Raw genomic sequence first — 24,754 nt, forward strand, 5'->3', positions numbered from 1 at the left:
AACTGCTCTAGCACCATCAGATCAAAAAGTTCCTGAAAAGTTGTAACATCTAATGCAGAACACCACTTGTTAAAATGCTTTGTCAAATCTCTAGCAAACTCAACATGTGACTGTCTTTCTAACTTTCCCCATGATCTAAAGTCTTGACGATATGCTTCTGGCACCAACTCATATGCTTTCAACACTGTCTCCTTAACAGAGGAATATTTCTGACTGTTAACTGGACTGAGCGCTGAATAAGCATCCTGGGCCTTCCCTGTCAAGACTGACTGCAACATAACCACACGGTCCTCTTTGGGCCAACCTCTCCCATTGGCAACACGTTCAAAAAGTGAGAAAAAGGTGTCTGGGTCTTTCTCATCAAACTTAGGCACTAGACGCAAATTGCTTACCACATCAAAATTTCTCAAACCAGGCGAAACTGAGGCAGACTCATTTAAACACTCACTGTCAGCATTACTCAGTCTGCCTTGCCTGATCAGATCTAATTGATACTGCTCTATCTCCAGTCTTCCCTTTCTACAGACTGTCTGATCCGTTCCTTCTCTATGTTTAATTTTTCCCTTTCCATCTGCAACAGCAACAGCTCTTTCTGCTGCTCAAAGTTTAATGCAACATGCGACACCACAGACTCACCCTCAGCCTCAACTACAGCTGGTAAAACCCCATTTTCAACCAAAGTAGCTCTCAACAATCCCTTAATTTCATTTTTAACCATTTTTCTCCAATGTCAACATCATTATGCTCAACAAGCTTCAAAAGCTGCTCCTTAGTACAACTATTCAACAGTTCCTCTGAAGGAGACTGAACAAAACTAGCAGCCGTATCCATAGCAGAACAGCAGTGATTGCTGAGGTACAAGATGAATCAGAACAGTCCCGCTAACTACCTACCCAGAAACTTACTAAACTCACCCCTAGTCTTCATGCGGCTACTGACAGTGAGTATTTATGCACTAAAACCACCAGAAGGAGAAAGGCAACTGCACAAACAGCGACCCACTCCAACTCTAGTGACATGCTCCCGAGACTACTGCTCCAACCACTTTCACCGCAACACTACAAAGGTTTTATGAATGAATCCCAAAAGGAGAAACGTTCCTACATACTACAAGGGAAAGTTCTCATTCTAACGAACGCACCCCAAACAGTCACACTACCACCATGGCCCAAAACTGTTTTCAGCCCCACAGAAAACAGCACAAAAACTCCCTAACCAAATACCCTATAACAAAATTGAAGAGAAGGACCAGTCCAATAACCAGCAACCTCTACACACAGGCCAAGTGAACTCAATCACAGCCAATAACCAAGAACCTGGAACATGCAACCTCCCAAAATTAGTGCCAAAAACAACCAGACACTCAAGACCCAAACCTGCGACTACACCATCCTCTAACTCACTCTAAAGGTAAGCCCAAAACCTCCACTAGTGAAGATAGAGATGTCACAACTAGTTCAAACAAATACAAAAGTTTAAGTCAACATTGGCAAACTTACCAAACAGGACGAGCCCCCATTTTGTCACAAACTGGCTCACTGAATGTGACAAAGTAGGGAGGTCGCACATGGTCTGGATAATTGACAAGATTTGTTAGAGGGAAATAATAGTGCATGTCCATCAGTCATTCAGTGTGTCTGCAATGGTTGGGTGTGTGGAAATGAATGCTGCAAAGGTGTGAGTGGGTGTGGATATAGCACAAAATGGAGCCCAACGATGGTCAGGAAGGCCAGGGGAAGAGCGACTGAGGCAAGCCTGCAGGGCCCTTATAAAGCCTCCTGAGCTCAGCCAGCTCAGGTGTGCTGCATGAGAGCAGGTGACAGCTCCACCCAGCAATTACCTGCACAGAAAGAACAGCAGCAAGCAGAGCAGCAAAACCATCCCAATAAGGCCAACCCACAAGGCCATCACACAGGGTGAATGCAGTTTCAGGATAGACCCTAGCATCACACCAGTGGTCTGCCTGCCACGGAGAGTGCTATTTGCCATAAGATAATGCTTAAAGCAAGAGTTAGATAACATGGAGAGGGATGGCATAATCCGCAAAGTGACTGAGTGGACCCAATGGGTTAACACGCTGGTAGTGTGCGACAAGCCCAAAGCACATAAGCTGAGTGTGTGTCTAGATCCATGGCCCTTAAACAAGGCAATACTGAGGTCATACTACCCTCTACCCACACTCCAGGATTTGTCTTCCAAATTGGCTGGGCAAAATACTTCAGCATCTTAAAATCAGACTACTGGGCCATCAAGCTTAGTGAGGTGTCGTCTCTGCTCACTAACTTTAACACCATATTTGGACGATACCATTTTCTCAGGCTCCCTTTCAGTATTGTGTCTGCTCAGAACAAATTCCAGAGGAGGGTAGACAAGACATACGAGGACATCAAGGGAGTGGCTAGCATTGTGGATGACATCGTCGTGTTTGGGAAAACAAATGAGGAGCATGACCGCAACCTCAGAGCCATGCACAGCTGTACCAGGGAGAGAGGTGTAAAGCTGAACCTGGACAAATGCCATGTCAGTGTATCTGAAGTGAGCTGCTTTGGTCATAAGCTCACAGCCGATGGCCTCAAACAAGGTGAAAGCAATCAGAGACATGCAACCGCCAGAAAATGAAGCAGAACTGGAGACAATACTTGGCATGGTGAATTACCTCGCCAGATTTGCTCCAAACCTGGCCGAGATGAGTGCACCGCTTAGGGACCTGCTCAGGCAAGACACAGAGTTCAAATGGGACACACCACATGAGAATGCATTTCAGCAAGTGAAAGACTCTCACAGCTGAACCTGGGCCAATGCTAGCCTATTTTGATTCCGAAAAGGAAGTGTCACTTCAAGTGGACGTGTCAAAAAATGGCCTGGGTTCAACGATCATGCAGGAAGGTAGACCGGTTGCATATGCCTCAAAACTGCTCAATAACACGGGGCAAAATTACGCCCAAATCGAGAAGGAACTTTATGCAGTCTTGTATGGGTATAAGAGATTCCATGAATACATATATGGGCGATGTGTAATAGTGGAATCAGACCACAAGCCACTAGAGGAAATACTATGTGAGCCTCTAGCCCTTGCACCACCTCGTCTACAGTGCATGATGCTCGCGCTGCAAAAATACAGCATAACCATCATCCGCAGACCCGGCAAAGAGATTCCAGTTGCTGACACACTGTCAAGAAAGTCCATGGATGATGAGCACAGTTCACTATCTGAGGCTATGGATACCCAGGTACACACCATCATCAGCACAGCTCCAGTGAGTGCTGACAGACTAGATAACATCAAGACATCTACAGCTGAGGATGAGCAGCTGTCCACCCTTGAGCAAGTCATTTGGTCAGGTTGGCCGGAGACAAGAAAAAAATGTCAGTCACTCATCAGTGAACACTGGAACCACCGGGATGAGATCACAGAGGCTCCTGAAAGGAGAGAAATCCTCCTGAAAGGAGAGAAAACAATCATTCTACAAAAACTCAGAGCAGACGTGCTACATTGAATACTTACAGGACACTTTTGGGTGGAGAAAAGTAAACACCAAGCAAGGGACATAATGTTTTGGCCAGGCATGAGTCAACAGGTAGAGGAAACAGTGATGAAGTGTGACATATGCCAAACACACCACGATGCTAACACAAAGGAGCCCATGCTATCGCAGCCTATTCCAGAGAACCCATGGCAGACTGTAGCCACATATTTATTCTCCTGGGATTCTAAAAATTACGTTGTCACATGTGACTACCTCAGCAGGTACTTTCAAATTGACCACCTGCCTAACATCACCACGGCTGCTGTCATCGATAAAATTAAAGCTGTGTTTGCTAGACACGGCATACCAATAACAGTCATTAGTGACAGTGTGCCATGTTACAACTCAAGCAAATTCCAACAGTTTGCACAGTCATGGGGTTTTCAGCATGCTACTTCGAGCCCTTATTACCCCCAGAGCAATGGTCTAGCTGAAAAGACTGTCCAGACCACAAAGCAGATCTTCACAAAGGCCAAAGAGGACAAGAAAGACCCATACCTTAGCCTGCTAGAGTATAGGAATACACCGGTCGACGGCCTCAAATCTCCAGCACAGATCCTGATGAGCCGCAGACTGTGCTCTATCTTACCCACAACACCAATGCAGCTACAACCTCAGGTAACCTCTCAGAACATAGTGCGAGCAAGGAGAGTGACATGCCAGCGGGGCCAGCAGCAGCACTACAACAGGTCTGCTAGACCTCTGTCGACACTGCACACCAGAACGCCCATCCGCTTCCAGCAGGAAGATGGCAGGTGGAAACCAGCAATAGTCATCCAAGCTGTAGAAACTCCACGAAGCTACCACATCCAAACCAGCGATGGACAGACCTTCAGACGTCACCGACGGCACCTTCTCGACACCCGAGAAGACAAGCAGGCACCCAACACACAGCAGCCTGAGGTCAACGAAGATGATCAGGTCACTGGACAAGGAGAACAGGAACCTCACCATGGTTCTGTGTGCGAACCAAATTACTCGGAGCCTCGTCTCCACACGAAGTATGGCCATGTCATTAAGCCAAGGCAAGTCCATTACTTATAACTGATTGAAAAGGGTTTAGACAGATCGCTGCCTTATAAAAAAAAAAAAAAAGAAAGAAAAATGTGTGGGGAAAAAAAAATCTACCCGTTATGTGAAAACCAACTTACCTTTTATGTGAGGTTTACTCAGCTTATTACTGTATCCTGATGTGAAAACAGTTTATTATTTGGTATATCAGCTACTATTTACTTAAGTTCAGGATGCAGGTGATGTTACAAGACTGTTGGGTTATGTGCCGTTTATATATTTGTGCCTTTTGTGTATTTGCACACTCTTTTTTTTTTTTTTTTTTTTTTGAAAGGCGATGTAATGTTTTTGGTACTGCCAGATGAAGGGGCGACTACTGCATTACCCACAATGCACTAACCGCATGTAGCGGAAGTCGTTAATATAACAGGACCATGTGGTCTACCACAAGAGTGTGTAACTAGCAGGACACAATAAAATGAGCAGAAGAATCAAACTCCCAGACAGCTGAGTGTACCTGGCATTATTCTTTACTAGACAGTCACAACAACAGGGATTGCTGGTTCGAATCCCCGTGTTACCTCCGGATTGGTCGTGTGTCCCTGCAGACACAATTGGCCTTGTCTGCGGGTGGGAAGCCGGATGTGTGTACGTGTCCTGGTTGCTGCACTAGCACCTCCTCTGGTCTTGTCGGGGGAGCTGGGGGGAATCGCATGATTCTCCCACATGCTACATCCCCCTGGCGAAACTCTTCACTGTCAGGTGAAAAGAAGCGGCTGGCGACTCCACATGTATTGGAGGAGGCATGTGGTAGTCTGCAGCCCTCCTCAGTAATGCAGAGGGGGTGGAGCAGTGACCAGAACGACTTGGGTAGTTGGACAAGTACAATTGAGGAGCCCCCCCCCCATTTTCCTCCCCAATTGTATTTGGCCAATCACCCCGCTATCTGAGCCATCCCTGTCGCAATTCCACCCCCTCTGCCGATCTGGGAAGGGCTGCAGACTACCACATGGCTCCTCTGATACATGTCTGACAGTGAGAAGTTTTACCAGGGGGACGTAGCGCGTGGGAGAATCACGCTATTCCCAACAGTTCCCCCTACCCCCTGAACAGGCTCCCCCGACTGACCAGAGGAGGCACTAGTGCAGCGACCAGGACACATCCCACCCACAGACAAGGTCAATTGTGTCTGTACGGACGCCCGACCAAACCGGAGGTAACACGGGGATTTGAACCAGCGGTCCCCGTGTTGGTAGACGCCCCCCCCCCCCAAATCTTCAATAACAACATGTTATGTTTTGTTATCTGGTTGCATATTTTCTGCCAAGGCGCTGTATGTGCTTAAGTAAAAGCTATTAGGACAATATTGCCCCGGCAAGATGCTGTTTCATACAAGATTGAAAAATGTATTTCGCTCTTTTCCAAATCAGTGGTCCATAGTGCCAAGGATTTATTTTCCTGCTCTGAACTGAGGAGCAGTGCTTCCCAGTTAGCTGTCAGGACTCCATTTCAGTGAGATCCCATGAGTGAGATATGGATGGGCTTGAACCCTGAGACGTATAAATACCTTGTCAGTAGCGAAAGTGAAGAGGTACAGTTTGTCAACCCATGACTGCCAATGCTAGAGGTTTATTAATAGATTACAAAAATTTACACGCCACATAAAAATGTACACACACACACACACACACACACACACACACACACACACACACACACACACACACACACCGACACACACACATGCACACACACTGAAAGATGGGGTGGGGGCAAATGACTTCTTTGTTAAATAAACCAAGACGCCTGAAGACAGCATACATCAATCACTGTTATATTTTGCCACGTCATGAGTGGTTGTCCACATAGTAACCGCTCAAAGTCAAGTAACATTGTTTTAAGTGTTCAATTGTGAAGCATTGAGGGCCTTGTAACATGCATCAGAGATCTGTTATCAGATCCTAGAAAGGGCAGCCACCTACATGAACCACCTTCTTGTCCTGATTACTTTTACACCCAAAGGCAATTATAAACACCAGACTACGTTTCCCATCAAAATGTTAAGGGTACTATCCATTGTGCCATACTATTGTGTAATATGTACTATATCAGCAGTACTCTCTCCAAAACAATGTTTCTCAGATAATACTTTGAAATTACATTTTTAATATCATTAGTTGTTGTTGTTGTTTTTTTTTTTTTTTTACAATTCCTACGTTAACATGACACCTTGAAGTAAAATAGAAGTCATAGTTTGTTTTGTTAGCCCTCTACTGCATATATTTTGGTGGTACATGATAAAAAGTATTCCACATCAGGGCATCCGGGTACGTAGTGGTATATTCTGTTGCCTACCAACGTGGGGGTCGCCGGTTTGAATCCCCTGTGTTACCTCCGGCTTGATTGGGCGTCCTTACAGACACGATTGGCCGTGTCTGCGGTTGGGAAGCCGGAAGTGGGTATCTGGTCGCGAGTACAAATGAGTACATCTATTTAAAAAAATGGTTAAATAGGGTGTCCAGGTGGCATAGCAATCTATTCCGTTGCCTACCAACACAGGGATCACTAGTTCGAATCCCTGTGTAACCTCAGGCTTGGTTGGGTGTTCCTGCGGACACAGTTGGCCGTGTCTGCGGGTGGGAGGCCGGATGTGGGTATGTGTCTTAGTCGCTGCACTAGCGCCTCCTCTGGTCAGTTGGGGTGCCTGTTCAGGGGTAAGGGGAACTGGGGGAAATAGCGTTATCCTCCCATGTGCTACGTCCCCCTGGCGAAACTACTCACTGTCAGACGTGGTAGTCTGCAGCCCTCCCTGGCTGGGCAGAGGAGGTGGAGCAGCGATCTGGGTGGCTCGGAAGAGTGGGGTAATTGATGGCGAGAAAAAGGGGGGTGAAAATGTGTTATATATATATATATATACATAAACTTTGTACTATCTCATAAAGAATTTACTTGACTCACCCATTCCAAAATATTTTTTTCGTTGCCTAAAGATAACATTTTATGACAATGGTGTCCTTGCCCCCTCCATCACCGCGGTGCTCTGCAGCTGTTAGCATGGACACACGCACTGAAAACCAGCCTTGTGCCACTGAACATCCGTCCCCAGGCTCCAGACTGCTCAGGCTCTGCTTGTCGTGCCTTTGTAGTGTCTGTCGCGTCTGTAGTGTCGAGTGTCTTTTCCGGCTGTGCTCCCCGACGACCCACTGCAGCGACCCAGCCTTGCTGGAGCCTTCCTGAGTCACTTCTAAAAGCAGCCCCGCGCTTGGAAACAGGGGTGTAAATTACACTTTTTGCACATCACTTTGTGTGTTTCTGTGCACCCAGGAACCCTGCGTCTTCTCTTCTAGTCACAATTTGTTTGCCAGAGTGAGGTGTTGTCCAAGCAGACACCTTGGTTAGGATGCGAGCCGTTCCTCCTCCCTTTAACGCACAGCTTTGCCCTGAGGCAACGGAAAGGGGGGGGGGGCGAAAAAAGCTGCATTTCTGAACATGCAAAAACAATAAACTTCATAAAAGCTGACAAGACTTCTTCCCCCGCCCCCCACCTCACACACACACACACACACATTTTATATTCACAGTTCAATTCATTTTAAATAATATTACCAAGGCAAATGAGCTTAAGTTCTTTCCACACCATGTGCTCCTGTGACCATGTGTCAGAAAAAAAAAAACGAGTCCCAACTTCAAATGATGGTTTATAGTGATTCCCATACCTTATTGGACTATTCTTTTGTACTTTTTGGTTGCAATCGTTTCAAGAAACAAGTCCCGGACATGGGGCTTAAGAAAACTTCCTGTTGCCTGAGGGCAACACTTTGCAATTGAAGGTTAGAAAAAAAAACAAGTTTGCACAAATTGAGGATTTCACTGGATTACTTCCACGAAACATACCAGAAAGGATATGACATTCGAGTTTTGGAAACATTATAAATATGATATAAATAATATTTAATATTTATATCATATTTTAAATACAATATAAATAATACATATTATATAAATAATATTTCTCCCATATTTCCTCTTGCACATTTTTTTCTCCCTTTTTCTCCCCAATTGTATCCGGTCAATTACGCCACTCTTCCGAGCTGTCCCGGTCGCTGCTCCACCCCCCTCTGCTGATCCAGAGAGGGTTGCAGACTACCACATGCCTCCTCCAATACATGTGGAGTCGCCAGCCGCTTCTTTTCAACTGGCAGTGAGGAGTTTCACCTCCCACATAGCGCGTGGGAGGATCACGCTATTCCCCCAGTTTCCCCTCTCCCCTGACCGACCAGAGGAGGCGCTAGTGCAGCGACCAGGACACATAACCACATCCGGCTTCCCAGATGCAGACACGGCCAATTGTGTCCGTAGTGCCACCCGACCAAGCCGAAGGTAACACGGGGATTTGTACCGCCGATCCCCGTTTTAGTAGGCAACGGAATAGACCGCTCCACTACCCGGACGCTTCTTGCACATTTTTACATCAACTTTAATTTCATGCAGTAGGATAATGAAATTCAAATTAAAACAGGAAAAACTGATGCACGTTTTTGATTCGTTACTCGTTTGTTTGCTGTTTTTCTTATGTATAAGAGAGTTTGCAGCTGTTGTACTTTTTTCTGTCATTTGATCACTTGAATTCTGAGCCAGATTAATACTTCTTGTGGCACTGTTTACCAAATCCGTAGGGTCTGAATGAAGGCATGCTACTGTCACATGCTATGTATCAGAGTGTTTTTATTTATTTTATTTTTTTTTCAACACTTGATATGTTAGAAGAATCATCCTCTCTATCTCTGTTTCAGGTCTGCAGGTTATTTTTCCAGAGTATCTGCAGGAGAAATTTGTCCAATCAGCTCTAAGCTACATTATGTGCAATGGAGAGGGTGAGTACGTGTGCCACAACAACCAGTGCATCTGTCAGTGCGCCGAAGAATACCCACAATGCAACTGTCCCATCACCGACATTCAGATCATGGAAAACACCCTGCTGGGAATGGCCGAGTCATGGGCCACTTCTTACAAGGACTTTGAGAACTCTGGTGAGTTAAACATATTTTAGCTGTTATTTGCTCATTAGATACAAATCAGCCATGATGATAGAAATGCTAATGATCTGTGACTAATTCATACATTTATTTGTAATTGAGATATGTAAGTTTTTTATCATTTCATTACATCATCCATGGAACTGGATTCAGAATTGATGTGTTTTAGGATAACAAAGGCTATTTTATGGTTTAAATAAGGGTAGTCCTTAAGTACAGCTATTTAGTAGTGACAGAAGGACACATTAAAACTTTGAATATTTGACAGTTCAATATTTGACACTTAATGGAGCGCGTGCAGGGGTCAGGTAAAGTAAAACAGACATCATTATAGAGGCACATGAAATAATGTTGACAAATAGGTGTGTAAATGAGATGCTTTTGATTTTTTTTTTCCTACATGTTATCAGAGCTTTTGTATGGACCTCAGTCTTTGGTAAGAGACTGATGTCCGATATCTTTACACAAACAGTCATACGACAACATAGCCAAACTTCAATTCAATCAGTCAGATGTGCTTTTTATCTGAGTTGCGTTTTCATTTTACAAATATCATCTTTGTCAGAAAACACACTGCGTAAAACTTTACATGTTAACCTCTCAGCAGCCAATCTGCAATAAAGTGGTCTGCTGCATTATTCAAAAGACCATTTGAACACGTTCTGTTTTAGAAAGAAAAAGAAAAAGGCTGAGCTAATAATTTTTGCAGTCAGTTTTCAAACACACTGCTGTATTCAACAGACTGGCGGACATGTAAATGTGATGCAGTCATGACTAAACTATTTGTTCATTAAACAAACAAAAAAAGCTCTCGGTTCTTATCTTTAAATTCTCTGAATGGATTCAGATAGAAATGAGCTCTGTCATTTGAGAAGCTCTTTTTTCCATGCTCACTTTTAATTGCACAAATATGTGATTTTGTTGGGGTTTGTGTTTGCGTGTGAGTGGATGTCTAGTCATACATGTCCGAATGTTTATGAAATATAGTTCATCCTTACATCATTAACTTAAAACATCTTCAACCAACACCCCAAATAATATATTACTGACATGTCATAAAGGAGCCCAATTAAAAGTGGCTGGGACTACATAAGTGTATTAATGTATGGTAAATAAAAAAGTGTGTCACAGAAGGTTACTGACAGTACATATATGATTAGCTTAAGTAAATAATAATACTAATAATAATAATAATAAATAACAGAAGGGGTTTCTCATCACAAAGGAAATAAGTCAATTCAAACTACTTTTATAGCACATTTCATACACAGGGCATAACTTTAAATAAAGTGACAATACAATCATAACACAAACATGAAAGTACAAATGTAGAAAATGAATATACATATCAACAGGTTTTAGTGCTGGTATACAGGAAGTGGAGCAGAATATACAAATGTCAAATTATACAAAACACACACTCTCTCACTCTCTCTCTCTCTCTCTCTCTCTCTCTCTCTCTCTCTCTCTCTCTCTCTCTCTCTCTCTCTCTCTCTCTCTCTCTCTCTCTCTCTCTCTCTCTCTCTCTCTCTCTCTCACACACACACACACACACACACACACACACACACACACACACACACCAATAACTTAGCCATAGGCTGTTGTGAAAAGTAAGGTTTTGAACCTGCTTTTAAAAGTGTTAAATCCTTTGAATAAAACTAAGGGACAACATTCTTCTCGGTGATAAACTCATTAAGACCAATTCAGTAAAATGCTCAAAACCTATTGGATAGATGACAAAAAAATGTGCTTAATTGCAAGGTTATAACATGTCTTCCCAGTTGACTTCATTGCAGATACAGTGTTTTCAAATCCTGTTTATCAGATATGTGTTGTTTACAGTTACTAGTCAAAGTCCTTGATCGTCTTTTAATCCAGGCTCTGCCTAATCTCAAAAGGTTTAGACATACTGTAATGTAAACGGGGTCTGACATTTCTCATGCTATGCATAATCCATGAAAACTTAAACCACCCGCTAAATACAATAGGAAGTCCATATCAAGGGCGTGGAACAGAAGAGTCATGAAAAATCTCTCCTGTTACTTCTAGTAAAAATCAGTTTCTGCAAACAAAACAAACTGCAGAATAATAAAAAAAAAGTTTTATGATGACTGCTTCAATGGAATCTTCAAACAGTCAAATTTTAAATAGGTCATAGCATAACTTTCTGCTAGTCTGAAAAGTAAGGTAAAGGAACATTTATATTTATGTCATGAAGAGGAAAGAAGAAGAAATAAAGTAATTATGTGCTTATTTTTGACCACAGTCAGAACTGACTGCAAAACATTGGACAGCATGTCCATTATAAGTCACCACACTTGCAGAATTTTCTTAAACTTTCAAATGTGCATTCGGTGAGACAAATTAACATACTGAGTTATCAATATTAGTCGGAATGGTGACTTAAACATCCGATGTTCATTGCTTGCTAAATTCTCAAAGGATAACAAAGCAGCTTGTATCATTGGGCACCACAGGATTATTGAACTGTATCTTATCAACGTGACTGACAAGGACAAACATTAAATTTGGCAAATTTTTGTGTTCACCATTTTCAAGTTTGCCACTTGTAGAAAACTTTTTAAGACAATCATTTAAGGGCTTTATTTTCATGCTGGTGCAGAGCCGGCGGAGGCGCAAATGCAGGCTAACTGGCAATTTCCTGGAGTGCAAGGTGAATTTTTTTCTGCCTGCATCCATTTGGTAATTTATTGGCTCAAATGAAACACCAGTCTTGTTTAGGACACACCGGAACATTTATACAAATGTGTTTTAATTGATGTGTGCCTACTCATTTCACCCCACTGAAAAAAAAATCATTAAACAATAAGCAACAACTCACTGAATGCAACATTATGAATAAGTTCATCTGGAAAAACAAAACAAAACAAAACAAAGAACAAAACAACAAAACAAAACAAAACTTCGATATATGGCTGCTGAATTTGATGTGAATCGAAGAATTTGCGCTCATCGTGATGAATGGAAAATTCCATCTAACTTGACAAAGGGATTGTTTGTCTGATCCAGACAGATGTAGCCACTAGTACAAACTGTATCCAACCATGAACTACACCACCTGATTTAACGAATTAGCTCACCTCTTGGACCGAGGAGAGAAAGGAATTAATTAAATCAGGTGGTGTAGTGCATGGTTGCAACAAATACCTGCAGACACTGCGGCTCTCGAGGCCTGGAGTTGGGCACCCCTGCTATAGATGCTGTTATCTGGAGTCATGTGGTTCACAGGACTCCTACGGGATGGGATTGAATTCTACTATCAACACAGTGAGCAGGATAGGAGATTTGTTTTACCGAGTCATGAGATCGGGATATGAAAATCCACCTCCACATCAGACTCTCGGCTAAAATATTGTGTACAATTTTCCATCTCTGTTGGACTGTTCACACATGAGAACACTGATGTCAATTAGTAAGTTACGTCAGCCAGGCTGTTTAATAATATTTTTCTTGCATGCTGCTCCAAATATATACTGTTGTTTCGTCACAAGCTATAGGGATGGAGCATATAATTGGAAGAGGGTGGCAGTATAGGGAGAGAAAAAAATACTACTGCCAAATTTCATACATACAAGTTATTGAAGGAGTAAGGCAAAGCAGAAAACCGCCCCAACTCCACCTGCTTATAATGCATTCATCCTAATCTAACTTCTTTGTCAACTCCACCAGCACCTCAGGCCACTACATTACCAAAAATATATGTGGCACGCCCACATGCACCTGCAGTTGTGGTTACACTTGCACTTGCGCCTGCACCCAGTTTCACAAAAATAGAGTCCAAGATGTTATGTTCAACAAGTAGCACTAAGGTTAAGTGCAATTAGAATAACTCATTTCCCAGCTCAAAGAAATGAAACTTAATGCTTAAATAATTAATCCATGTCTGCGCTATGGTTAGATTTGAGGCTAGATGTTTTTTTTAAAATTATTTATTTATTTATTTATTTCATATAATCTATTGCACAGATTAAATTAGTTAACAGCTTAAAAAAACTTCCTCAAATAATACAGAAACCGGAGTTAAGTCCTACAGTTACTAAGCACTTGAAGGATTCAAATTCAAAACTTTTTTTTTTAAACTAAGGCGAATACAAAGCAGGTCCCGCTAATGCCATATATGACCAGATAGAGACAGAGAGACAGACAGACACATAGACAGACATATAGACCGACAGATAGATAGATAGATAGATAGATAGATAGATAGATAGATAGATAGATAGATAGATAGATAGATAGATAGATAGATAGATAGATAGATAGATAGATAGATAGATAGATAGATAGATAGATAGATAGATAGATAGATAGATAGATAGAGAAAGCATACTTGATTTTTAAAAGCAATCAATTTCCTAAAAAAATAAAAGAAAATAAGTAAAAATAAAACATGCACAAACATGTTAATCCATCTAATTATTGAGAGGATGTGCTCAACTCCAATTGTGACAAAACTGTCAAAACATTACAATGAAACAGGGATAATTAAATCTCCATGTATATGTTAAACCAAATGCAGCCTTGATCTAAGAAAAGCAATCAAACAAATTACAGGTAAATATATAATGTTTTGGAGATCATACCAATACGTATGGAAAAGGTTGTTGCCTCTTTCTGAACTGCTATAGATTTAACTCTCAGAGTAATTACTGTGTATATTAGCTATACAACCAACCCTATCCACTGAGTATTGGGTTCTGAAGGTGAGTAAAATTTGATGCATGACAATCAAGCTAGTAAATTGCTCTAGACTTCGATGCTGTCTCTGATTATACGCAGCACTCAAATGACGTAATTTAGAAATGTAATTCTTGAGATAAAAAAAAGTTTGGCACTGTGATAATAGCACATTACTTACAATTATGAGTGAATTCTACATTTGAATTATGACAAATATTGAAGTTTTGAGTTGTATGGAGTGCTAACATTACTACCTTTGTTTGGGTCAGCAGTTCAGAGAACACACTGGACCTAATCATAATCTTAGATTAACTACAATACTGGTTTGATGGTCTAGATTATCAGAAGAGAGAATTTTGACAATGTTTTAGATTAGCTGAGAACATTCCTTCATTTCTGTGATGCTATGGGTGGTAGTAATTTTACTGTGATTTCAGAAAACAACGCCTCATTGATAAAATGTCTATAAAAAACCTTACTGTGAGGTGTCATGGTTTCTGAAGGGCCAGATGTCTTAGGAAATTCAAATGAATGAACTAACATTGACCCCATGGCTGAGCTGTAAAAGACATGCAATGCTTACAGAAGGGAAATGAGGTAAAGTGGGATTAGATCGTGGGAGCTGTCCTCTCTGAAAAGGGAACACTGAATGAGGAGTCAAAAAAGTGACGTGGCATCTTTGGAAGCTCTACCTTTGATCACTTTCAAATGTGGGTGGAGGGACCTGATAACTCTGGATCTGGGTTGGAGAAACTTGGAAACTCTGTATCTGGCGTGAGGGAGATCCTTTATTGCTGTTTCTGGAACATTTTTGGAGGAATCTGACAACCCTGGATATAGGTCAATTGAGGGATCTGGCATCTCTGGAAGTAGGGTGGAAGAGGGACCTGTCATCTCTGTAAAATTGGGTGGCATGTAGGAACTCTAAAAAAAGGAAAGAGAATGAATCTGGCTTCTTTGAAGAAAACAAGGAGGGTAGTCCTGACACCTCTGGGAGGAAAATGGAGGGAAGTCTGCCTTTCTTAGTGTGTGGTGGAAAGAATCTTGAGTTCTCTCTTTGAGGAAAATGGCAAATACTGTTGACTTGGATATGTCTGTCGAGGGGTTCTGGTCTTAAGCTCCTCTAAAAGAAGCTCTTCCTAAAGTGGGAAATGGAGAAGTGTCTAGTTGTTAATGAGAAGATCATGATGCTCTTTTTGACCTTCACAAATTTGTTTTGTCTGTGTGCTGGTAGTTGTTTAGTTTCACATACCCTCTTCATTCAGATGCACATCATCATTTCAATTATGGCTACATCAGGATTGAGCACATCCATTTCACATAATGTAGTTTTTTTTTACACATTATTATATAAAAAGGAACGTACAACATAGACCAGTATTATAGATGGATATTCTGGACTCAGGATATCTTCATGAGACTTCCAAAATTGCAAAGCCCAAAAACCTTTTGTACATTTAAAATTATTCATTGTGATGTTTATAATGAAATGTCTAGTTCCTCACAATTTATTGTAAATGTTCCATTTTAAAGTACACTGTGTTATTCACTAGTGTGCATAACACACATTTTCATAACAGTTGAACATTCCATAGCTTTAACACAATTACCATTTGAATCATCAAAAAAAAAAGAAAAAAAGGTCTTGTTCTCAATATCCATGGTCATCATTGATGTTGAAAAGGACCATTGCCATGGAGCTCTTGTTACTTACACAGGGCTGAGAGAAGTTGACTTTTCAAATAAGGGGGAAAAAAGTATCATTAGTAATGGGATAAGGAGTGGCAGGACACATATTGTTTCTCATTGAATAGTTGGACCCTACTACATAAAGACAGATTCATTAGACATTAAGGCACTTGCATATAAAGTGATGCAGTAGATTTAATACACTGATGGTCTTACATCAGTTGTTTGTTTATTTAATCACTGAAAGCTCAACTGAAAGTCAGAGTGTTCTGAATATTTGCTACAAAGAATGTTGATGTTGATATAGGATGATGAGATCTAATTCTGGGTGATTAGTGTTTTTTAATTCAATAGTGGTGTGTATAGAATCCTCTCCAAATGTTTAATTGAAGTTTCAAGTTCATACCTTGTAGCTTGGTTTTAACCTTGATCCAAATACAATTCTGTTGCAATGTAGGACCAAGCTAAAATAAATAGATCTTGTTGCCGTTTCTATAGAAATGCAAGTATGTTTAGCAGTTGGGCTTGGGTCTGTATTACAATAAACGTGATCACCATGGACAGGCATATTCAGAATCAAAATTGTCGAAAACAATTTCAACATCTTAGACATGTTTCAGAGCAGCATATAACTAGCAAACAATTTCCAGATCCATCCTTTTATATTGCTTCGATCCATTATACAGCCAAAAATCCTCAGGAGACATTCGAATATAATTAGAAAAGGCACTGTTTTGGAGTATATGCAAATCCATAGTTTCTTTTTGCTGTTCTGGTGAAAATACACAAACTAATAAATGAATAAGATAAAAAAATGAAACAATAAGTTTGCTTTTAATGTAATGTTAAAAATAAATAAAACAAAATTAAGTTCACTGGCAACGTTTTACTGTTATTAATATTTTATCTATAGAAATCTTAATAGATGACGTGAAATCCCTGATAAGTGAAAAATGTCCTTTGCTCACCTTCACCACATAATAAATCTCCACAGCTTGCCATTACTCCACACTAAACAGTAGTTAATTACAAAACCTTCAATACTGTGAAGTCAAATTATATTGAGATTTTTTTTCTTTTCTTTTTTTTTTGCTAATGCTAATCACCATTTTTTAGGAGCTTGTCTGGCTTAAAACCTCTTAGCTGTTCTTTCTGGAATGGAGAAAACTACATCTTTGCAACCTATTGTTAATCTCTTCTTTATTCTCTACGCAATACCTTATACACATTCAAACCTTCAGAAAAAAAATTCCACACCTGTATTTCCTTTTCACCAATCCTCTTGTCCTTTATATTCTTTAATTTCCATTCATTTCTATCTCCTGTCTCTCTTCCGTTTTTTTGTTGCACCACCAAATTCTCCTTTTATTTCATTTTATTCTTTTTTTTTTTGCATGCTTTCTCACTCCATCCTTCCCTTTCACCCAGATGAGTTCAAGTCCTTCCTGAAGAGGCTGCCCTCCACACACTTCCTGCCTGTCAGCAGCGTGCATCTCCTGTGGGGCAGTGACTGGGATCTGCAGGCCCGCTACAGGCTCCTTCAGAGTTCCCTGGAGATCCAGCGGCTCAAGATCCAGCGCACCGCCCGCAAGCTCTTTGGCCTCAGCATCCGTTGTCACCATAATCCTAACCACCAGATGCCCAGGGAGAGGTGGGTTGAAATATGCCATTGACGGTCACATTTCCACTGGCGCCATGCAAATCGGACGTGGCTTTACAAGTGATGTAGAAGGTGTCTTTTTTTTTTGGTGGCGTTGACTTGGGTGTTGATGATTTGGATACGTGTTAAGATAGAGAGGCAAGATAATAATCACTGAAGCTATCACCGTGAACTTTATTCCAAGAGGGCACAGATGCCATGGAAGGAAATCTCTGTTTTGAGATAATGTAGTAGCGGTTTTATTTTAAATGTTGCATTTGAAGCATGTACTTGAGCAATGAAATCCATTATCTAGTTCAGTTTTGGTTTGGTTGTTTCTGTCCATTAGGTCAGTTTAATGCACAGGCTCAATGCACTCCAGTTCCATTTTGTATTTCACAATGCAGTGTGAAGTAAAAAAAAAAAGAAAGAAAAGGAAAGTGTTGGAGATCATTGGATAGATCATTGCACACATCTGCCGCCACCTACTGCCTTTGCAGTCAGAGAGCTTTGCTACAGATGTGCTGTGGTGCCAACACCATCTGAAATGATATGACATTTTCATGCTTTCTAGAATATATTAAAAATCACGTTTTAATACCAATAAAATAGTACTTTAAGCAGACTACTGCCAGAAAAAAGACACTCGCACTAAAATTGTGAAGCGTGTGAGGGTTGTCAGCATACATATATGGACACAGAAAATCCATATACTATGCACGTAAATGGGCTGAAAATGAGCAGCCATCATCTGTCACTAAGGTAAAAAAAAAAAGAGCACCCACATTTAAATGCATGAGCTGGCAAGTGTTATCAAATAGCGGCAGTGTGCACTTCTTGTTTCATGGTGTAGGCATAAAGAGCCCCTAAAAGCATTGGGAAGAAAGTTGCAGTATTTGCTTGATTGTGTGTGACAGTACTTTGCATCAGATGGAGTAAATCATCGCCACCTCCTTTGAATAAAACAGTGTGTGTGTGTGTGTGTGGTGAGAGAGAGAGAGACACATGTGGCCCTTGTAGTTCAAAATATGGGGTTGTGTTCTAAATTTTCATAAAACTGTTCTTCAGCATTTATTTTCAGTTTTTTTTTTTATCAAAACAGATGAAGTTGATCAGAGTATTTTTGTGTTCACCAATACAGTATCACCAATTAAGTATCAATATCACCAATTAAGTATCAATCAAATCAGCTGATTGCCAGCAAACTACCAGTCACTCAGCAGGACAACAATTTATTCTGAAACCCCACTTTCTTGTGGCCTTTAAATTTAAAGCTTAGCTAGAGGGTTAATTAGCAAGTGAATTTATATGACTGAATAAATTTTGCATTTTCCATTCATCATAAGTTACAGTATATTATGTAATCTCCCTTTATCACGAGTCTTATCAGAGCCACTTAGTAAATCCCCACAATGTCTTTCTCGCCTCTAACGGAACCCAAGTACAGTATTTTTTTTCTTCTTGTTTTCATTAACATACCATTGGATTTGATGTTAAAATACTTGACTTTACCTTGAGAAAGGGCTGTAATTCCAAATCACTAAAACCTCACAAATATTAATTGATGCTAACCAAGAAATAGCTTGCATGGTTAGCCTTTACTTTCTTGTGCCTCATTATGGTGTCTTTCTGTGCAAAAAGCTAAAAAATAAAAAAGGGGGGCAAAAAAAACATAAAAGAAAAAAACATATAGCCTACGTCACAATATGTGGTGATGGATCAGACTGACTCTGTGCCCAACAACCAGTGACATTTGTGGTCTTTTAACACTAGAATGACCGGGATTTCACTCCTAACTAAAAGAGCCATGGGCGGTCAAAATGGCCGCCGGTTTTTAAATTCTATCTTCTGTCGAGATAAATACCCAATTAAGCAAATATTCCACAAATAAATTTTTTATGTGGCAGTGAAATTTTACAAATCAAAAAGGTATGGCAAATTATTGATTCCCCTTCAATTTTGTCATCGATCATAATACAATATTGGTAAATCTACGACGTCTGTAAACTATGCAACATGCAGTCCCGATATTAAATACAAACCTAACTGCTTTTATAAAGATCATAATTGATTTGGCCAGTTTTGAATATGTGGTGGAGGGGAAAGGTTTATTTATACCCAATTTTTCAATGTCGAACATCGAAATGTCCTTGGAAATATGCACATACATGGTGTCGAAAGCCCACCATAATTTCACATTTTATGAAATCACTTGCATAGAAAAACATAATAAGCATTTTTTATGTATGTTGTATATGCACCAGTTTTACATGAGACCAATGATATGTGAGATCAAATTAAACAAAATAAAGTAACACATAAATAAACAAATAAATCACGTAAAAATTGGCATGTCCCATGTGACAGCTGTAACCAGGACACGGCTCCCCCACAAACTGGTTCCGTTGGATTTATTCTGATGTGATGTAATATTATATCATTTCAACAGATTTTTTTTTCCTTCTGCGCTATTAGTGACATCCTAGTGAGAGCTATAATGGAAATGTATTCTGCTGATAGTCATTAATATACCCTTACAAACTTCTCATACATCCTATGTTCACAGACTATTGACAAGAGGAGACAAATACAAAAATGTTCTGTAAGATGGATATCTGGCTTGCTGGTTATAATATCTATTCGTATATCTAGGTCACCAGCCTCTATACTGGCTACATCATTTCCCTGAAAATTGGAACAGGTTAAACTAACATCGAGTCTCCCTCTCTGTCTATGCATACAGTAATCAAGCAGACTTTATGTGTATACACGTCTTCATGAAGATACACTAATGCACATTTGTGTGCACAAATTAATTCTGCACATGCATGAAAATGCATGTACGTTGGTGCACATACAAGGCACCCCAATAGGCAGACATCTGATTATATTAAAGACATTTTCTTCAGCTGTCTTTGGAGGATTCAGCTTACTGTTAATAACATAAAATCACAAGAACCAGCCTCCTACAAAGATAAAGCCTTCTTTATCTATAAAGGCTTTGGCTTCTTAGGACCTGAGAGAAGCAAACTTTTTTTTTTTTGTAGACCCAGAGTGGAACCCACAACATAAACAAGTTGCTTGACCTGGCAGGTACTACATTACTGCTCTGCACAATTTGAAGGAGCAAAAACAGCACCAATGTAAAGTCAAACATTTTCAATATTTCACTTATTATGTACAATTTAAGTGTCATTAGAATATACGTTTATGGGCGTCACGGTGGCGTGGCGGTCTATCCCGTTCCCTACGAATATGGGGATCGCTGGTTTGAATCCCCGTGTTACTTCCGGCTTAGTCAGGGGTCCCTATAGACACAATTGGCCGTGTCTGTGGGTGGGAAGCCGGATGTGGGTATGTGTCATGGTCGCTGCACTAGCGACTCCTCCGGTCGGTTGGGGCACCTGTTTGGGGGGGGGGGCTGGGGAGAATAGTGCGATCCTGCCATGCACTACATCCCCCTTGTGCAGCTCCTCACTGTCAGGTGAAAAGAAGTGGCTGGCGGCTGCACATGTATCCTAGGAGGCACGTTGTCTGCAGCCCTCCCTGGATTGGCAGAGGGGTGGAGCAGCGACTGGGACGGCTCAGAAGAGTGGGGTAATTAGCCAAGTACAATTGGGGAGAAAAAGGGGGAAAATCCACAATTAATAAATAAATAAATAAATAAAATAACATACGTGCAATTTCAGTCTGGTTAATAAATCACACAATACTATCATATTGCACCGCATCAATAGCAGGTCTACGTTGCATATACAGGAGACAAAAGGAAGGAGGCAAATTACCACACACTTGCCCTGTATTCCCTTTGGGATTTATTAATTGCTACTTCTCAAAACAATATGCTTTTATTCAAGCATGCCAAGCTTTGGCTGAACTACAGTCTGTTTAAAATGCATTTTTTTTATTTTTCTTTCTCTTTTTTTTGTACTTTGATAAGAGTAAAATATTAAAAACAGTTGACAGTGCAGGCAAAGCCCTTCTGTTTGGCACCGCGAGCTGCATATCAAACCACATCGTTATAATCTTGCAGATGCGGAGAGAAATGTAAATTTTTTTGTTAATTGCCAGTTTAAAAAGAGTAAGGTCACTGCAGCGTGTAGTGACTATCACTGTAGGAAGCGAGGGGTGACAGGCCCGTGGTGAAGAATTGATCATGGCCTTGTGACCAATATCAAATTGATCGAATATTAATGCAAATTGAATTACTTACTTATTGATCCCAGGACTAGCAGCAGTGCAAGCGACAGAGTGGGCCACAGCTTCTCCTCAATGAAAAGTCCACGATCAGCTAACAAACAAACAAACCCAGTTTTCGAAGCTTATCTCTCTTTCTTTCTCAACCGTATGCTTTTGCTTTCTTTGCTGTGCGCCAATTTTGTGCTCATATCTGGAAGACATCCTGCTCCTCCTCACTTACAGAAGTTACAGTATTTTTTTCACTTGTTAGCTAACTTTAGTTGGAGAGAACAAACACTCATGGATGTAGTAATCTCATGACACTTGTTGTGCAATAAAATAATGTTATTTAGTTATGCCATTTTCCCACCAGGCTTTGGCATCGTAATGAAAATAAATAATATTTTGTACAGAAATTTAAAATTAGGGGGCTTACCAACATGGCGATTGCCGGTTCTAATCCCTGTGTTACCTCTGGCTTGGTCGGGCGTCTCTACAGATTGGCCATGTCTGCGAGTGGGAAGCTGGATGTGGATATGTGTCCTGGTTGCTGCACTAGCACCTCCTCGGGTCGGGGAGCCAGTTCGGGGGAGGCGGGAGGGAAAACTGGGGGGAGTAGAGTGAGCTTCCCATGCGGTACGTCCCCATGGCGAAACTCCTCACTGTAAGGTGAAAAGAAGCGGCTGGCAACTCCACATGTATCGAAGGAGGCATGTGGTAGTCTGCGGCCCTCCCCAGATCGGCAGAGGGGATGGAGCAGCAACTGAGATGGCTCTGAAGAGTGGGGTAATTGGGCAAGTACAATTGGGAGAAAAAGGAGAAAAAAAGTTATTTAGTTATGCCATTTTCCCACCAGTCTTTGGCATCATAATCAAAATAAATAATATTTTCTCCAGAAATGTAAAATTAATAATGCGTCTATTCTATTCTTAGCCGATGAGTCTTTGCAGATAGCTTAGGCTATGTGGTGATCGTTGGTGAGAATAAATCAGTGGAGAAACCATATAAATGCTGTCATCAATATATAGGTCCAAGACTACTCCTGCATTAGGTAATAATATAGATGACTTGTAATGGGGCCTTATAAAGAAGGTGCATGGGGTCCCATGTTCAATGCTCAACTTGCAATTTTCGAGGGCCCCACACAAGTTGTGGGCACAGGTGCAACAGCACCCCCTGCACCCTTGGAAATCCACCTTTGGATATATTTAGTGAAGCTTTAGATTTGTCTAACTTAAACTCTTATTAGTTTCACTCAGTATCACAGCTACCTTATACACAAGGCTTTGCGTTTTCAGTTTTTATTTTTCAAAGGCATCCAGCATGCCGAATTTCACCACAAGAGGACACTGTTACATAACCTCACACGAACAGGAACAACTTTTGGATCTGTAGAAACATAAAATCCGGGTGATAATCAGTCTAAACCGATCTGCTCCGCTTAAAAAAGCTGGGTATTTTTCGGTGAAAATTGAAAAAAACCGAAAATGCTGAGCCTTGCTTATACAGCCATACTCACTGCCATTAAAAATTCCTCCTATTATATTTATTCAAATGGAAACTTGAAATGATTCAAAACAAATTGACTTCTTACAAAGAGCAGTGATTTTCATGGAAACAAATGTCATCTAGTTTGAGTCCTGTTTCCAAAAAAAATAAATAAATAAAAGTGATTCGCTATTTTAAATCCAAAGAGATACTCAGTCGAATAAATTAACAAAATTACTATGGCGACACACTACATGAAGTGATATGTCAATACATCCAATTTGAAAATTATAGTTTGCCATAATTAAAACAATGTTTTTTATAATCTCATGAACCCCAGATTAATCAAAGATTTACTATGGTGATAACATCACTGCTTACGTAAAACTAGCCAAATCTGATTTATTAGCATTACAAATTATGGTTTTTGCATATGTAAACTACGGTGGACACAGGAGCGCAAACATTTCACAATTTGACCCAAAGAATTTATATTTTTAGGAGTGTGAAAGCGTCAAAGTGAAGGATTATGATTATTAAAGATCATGCAAATAATTCTAATTGCACCATCTGTCTGTCTGAAATTAGCAGGAAAATCTGCTAATTTCACTATGAATTGCATGCAATATTTAATACCCAGTGAAAGCCTATTTTACAGTGCCTTGCAAAAGTATTCAACCTCCTTGACAGTCACCACTAATTTCTGGATTATACAAGATACTCACACATCGGTTCCTGAACAATATTATTTTTGTGAACCTATAAGCTCTACATGTCCCCAAAGCCAAAATAAGTTATGTTTCGCTGACTTTTTATTAATAAATTAGAAACTAAAATATAGTGCTTGCATAAGTATTCAACCCCTTGTGCTCTGAAAGCTCCAAGTTTACACAAATGACAAATTATACCTAAAACAAACCCAGGTTAACACAATTGGACATAATTTGTGTGGGGGTTGAATACTTATGCAAGCACTGTATTTTAGTTTTTAATTTATTTTTAAAAAAGTCAGCAAAACATAACTTTATCTTGGCTGTGGGAACATGCTGTTAGAGCTTATGGGTTCAAAAAATAATATTGTTCAGGAACAGATGTGTGAGTATATTTTATAATCCAGAAATTAGTGATGACTGTCAAGGGGGTTGAATACTTTTGCAAGGCACTGTATGTCATAGTTCATAGTGATGGATATGAAGTAGCATTACTCCCAGACAAAAGATTTGCTTTGAGGCTGTGAAATAACTTTAATAATGAATATCCAGAACTGATCGCATGAGCAAATATTAAAGTACAAATGCATGAAATGTATAATTTACCCTGCTTTTCAATTGATTTTAATAATAATGCTACTTGAAAACATCCTTACCAAATGTTATTCAACATTAGATATAATGTATTGTGGTATACAAATCACATGGATTTGTCAAGTTTTTTTTTCTCACACTAAGAAGTTCTCTATTTCTGTCTACCTTATCTCTCTT

General features: G+C 40.3%; 1 protein-coding gene across 1 annotated transcript in view; it reads left to right on the forward strand.

The window, feature by feature from the left end:
- brinp1 (bone morphogenetic protein/retinoic acid inducible neural-specific 1) overlaps positions 1 to 24,754 on the forward strand; it is a 138,639-nt gene that overhangs the window by 109,794 nt on the left and 4,091 nt on the right. The window contains exons 5-6 of the mRNA XM_056290811.1: positions 9,332 to 9,568; positions 17,396 to 17,618. Of these exons, the coding sequence (XP_056146786.1) occupies positions 9,332 to 9,568; positions 17,396 to 17,618 (460 nt within the window). The remainder of the gene's footprint in view (positions 1 to 9,331; positions 9,569 to 17,395; positions 17,619 to 24,754) is intronic.

Source organism: Lampris incognitus, chromosome 12 (genome assembly GCF_029633865.1).
Source record: "Lampris incognitus isolate fLamInc1 chromosome 12, fLamInc1.hap2, whole genome shotgun sequence".
Taxonomy (NCBI): domain Eukaryota; kingdom Metazoa; phylum Chordata; class Actinopteri; order Lampriformes; family Lampridae; genus Lampris; species Lampris incognitus.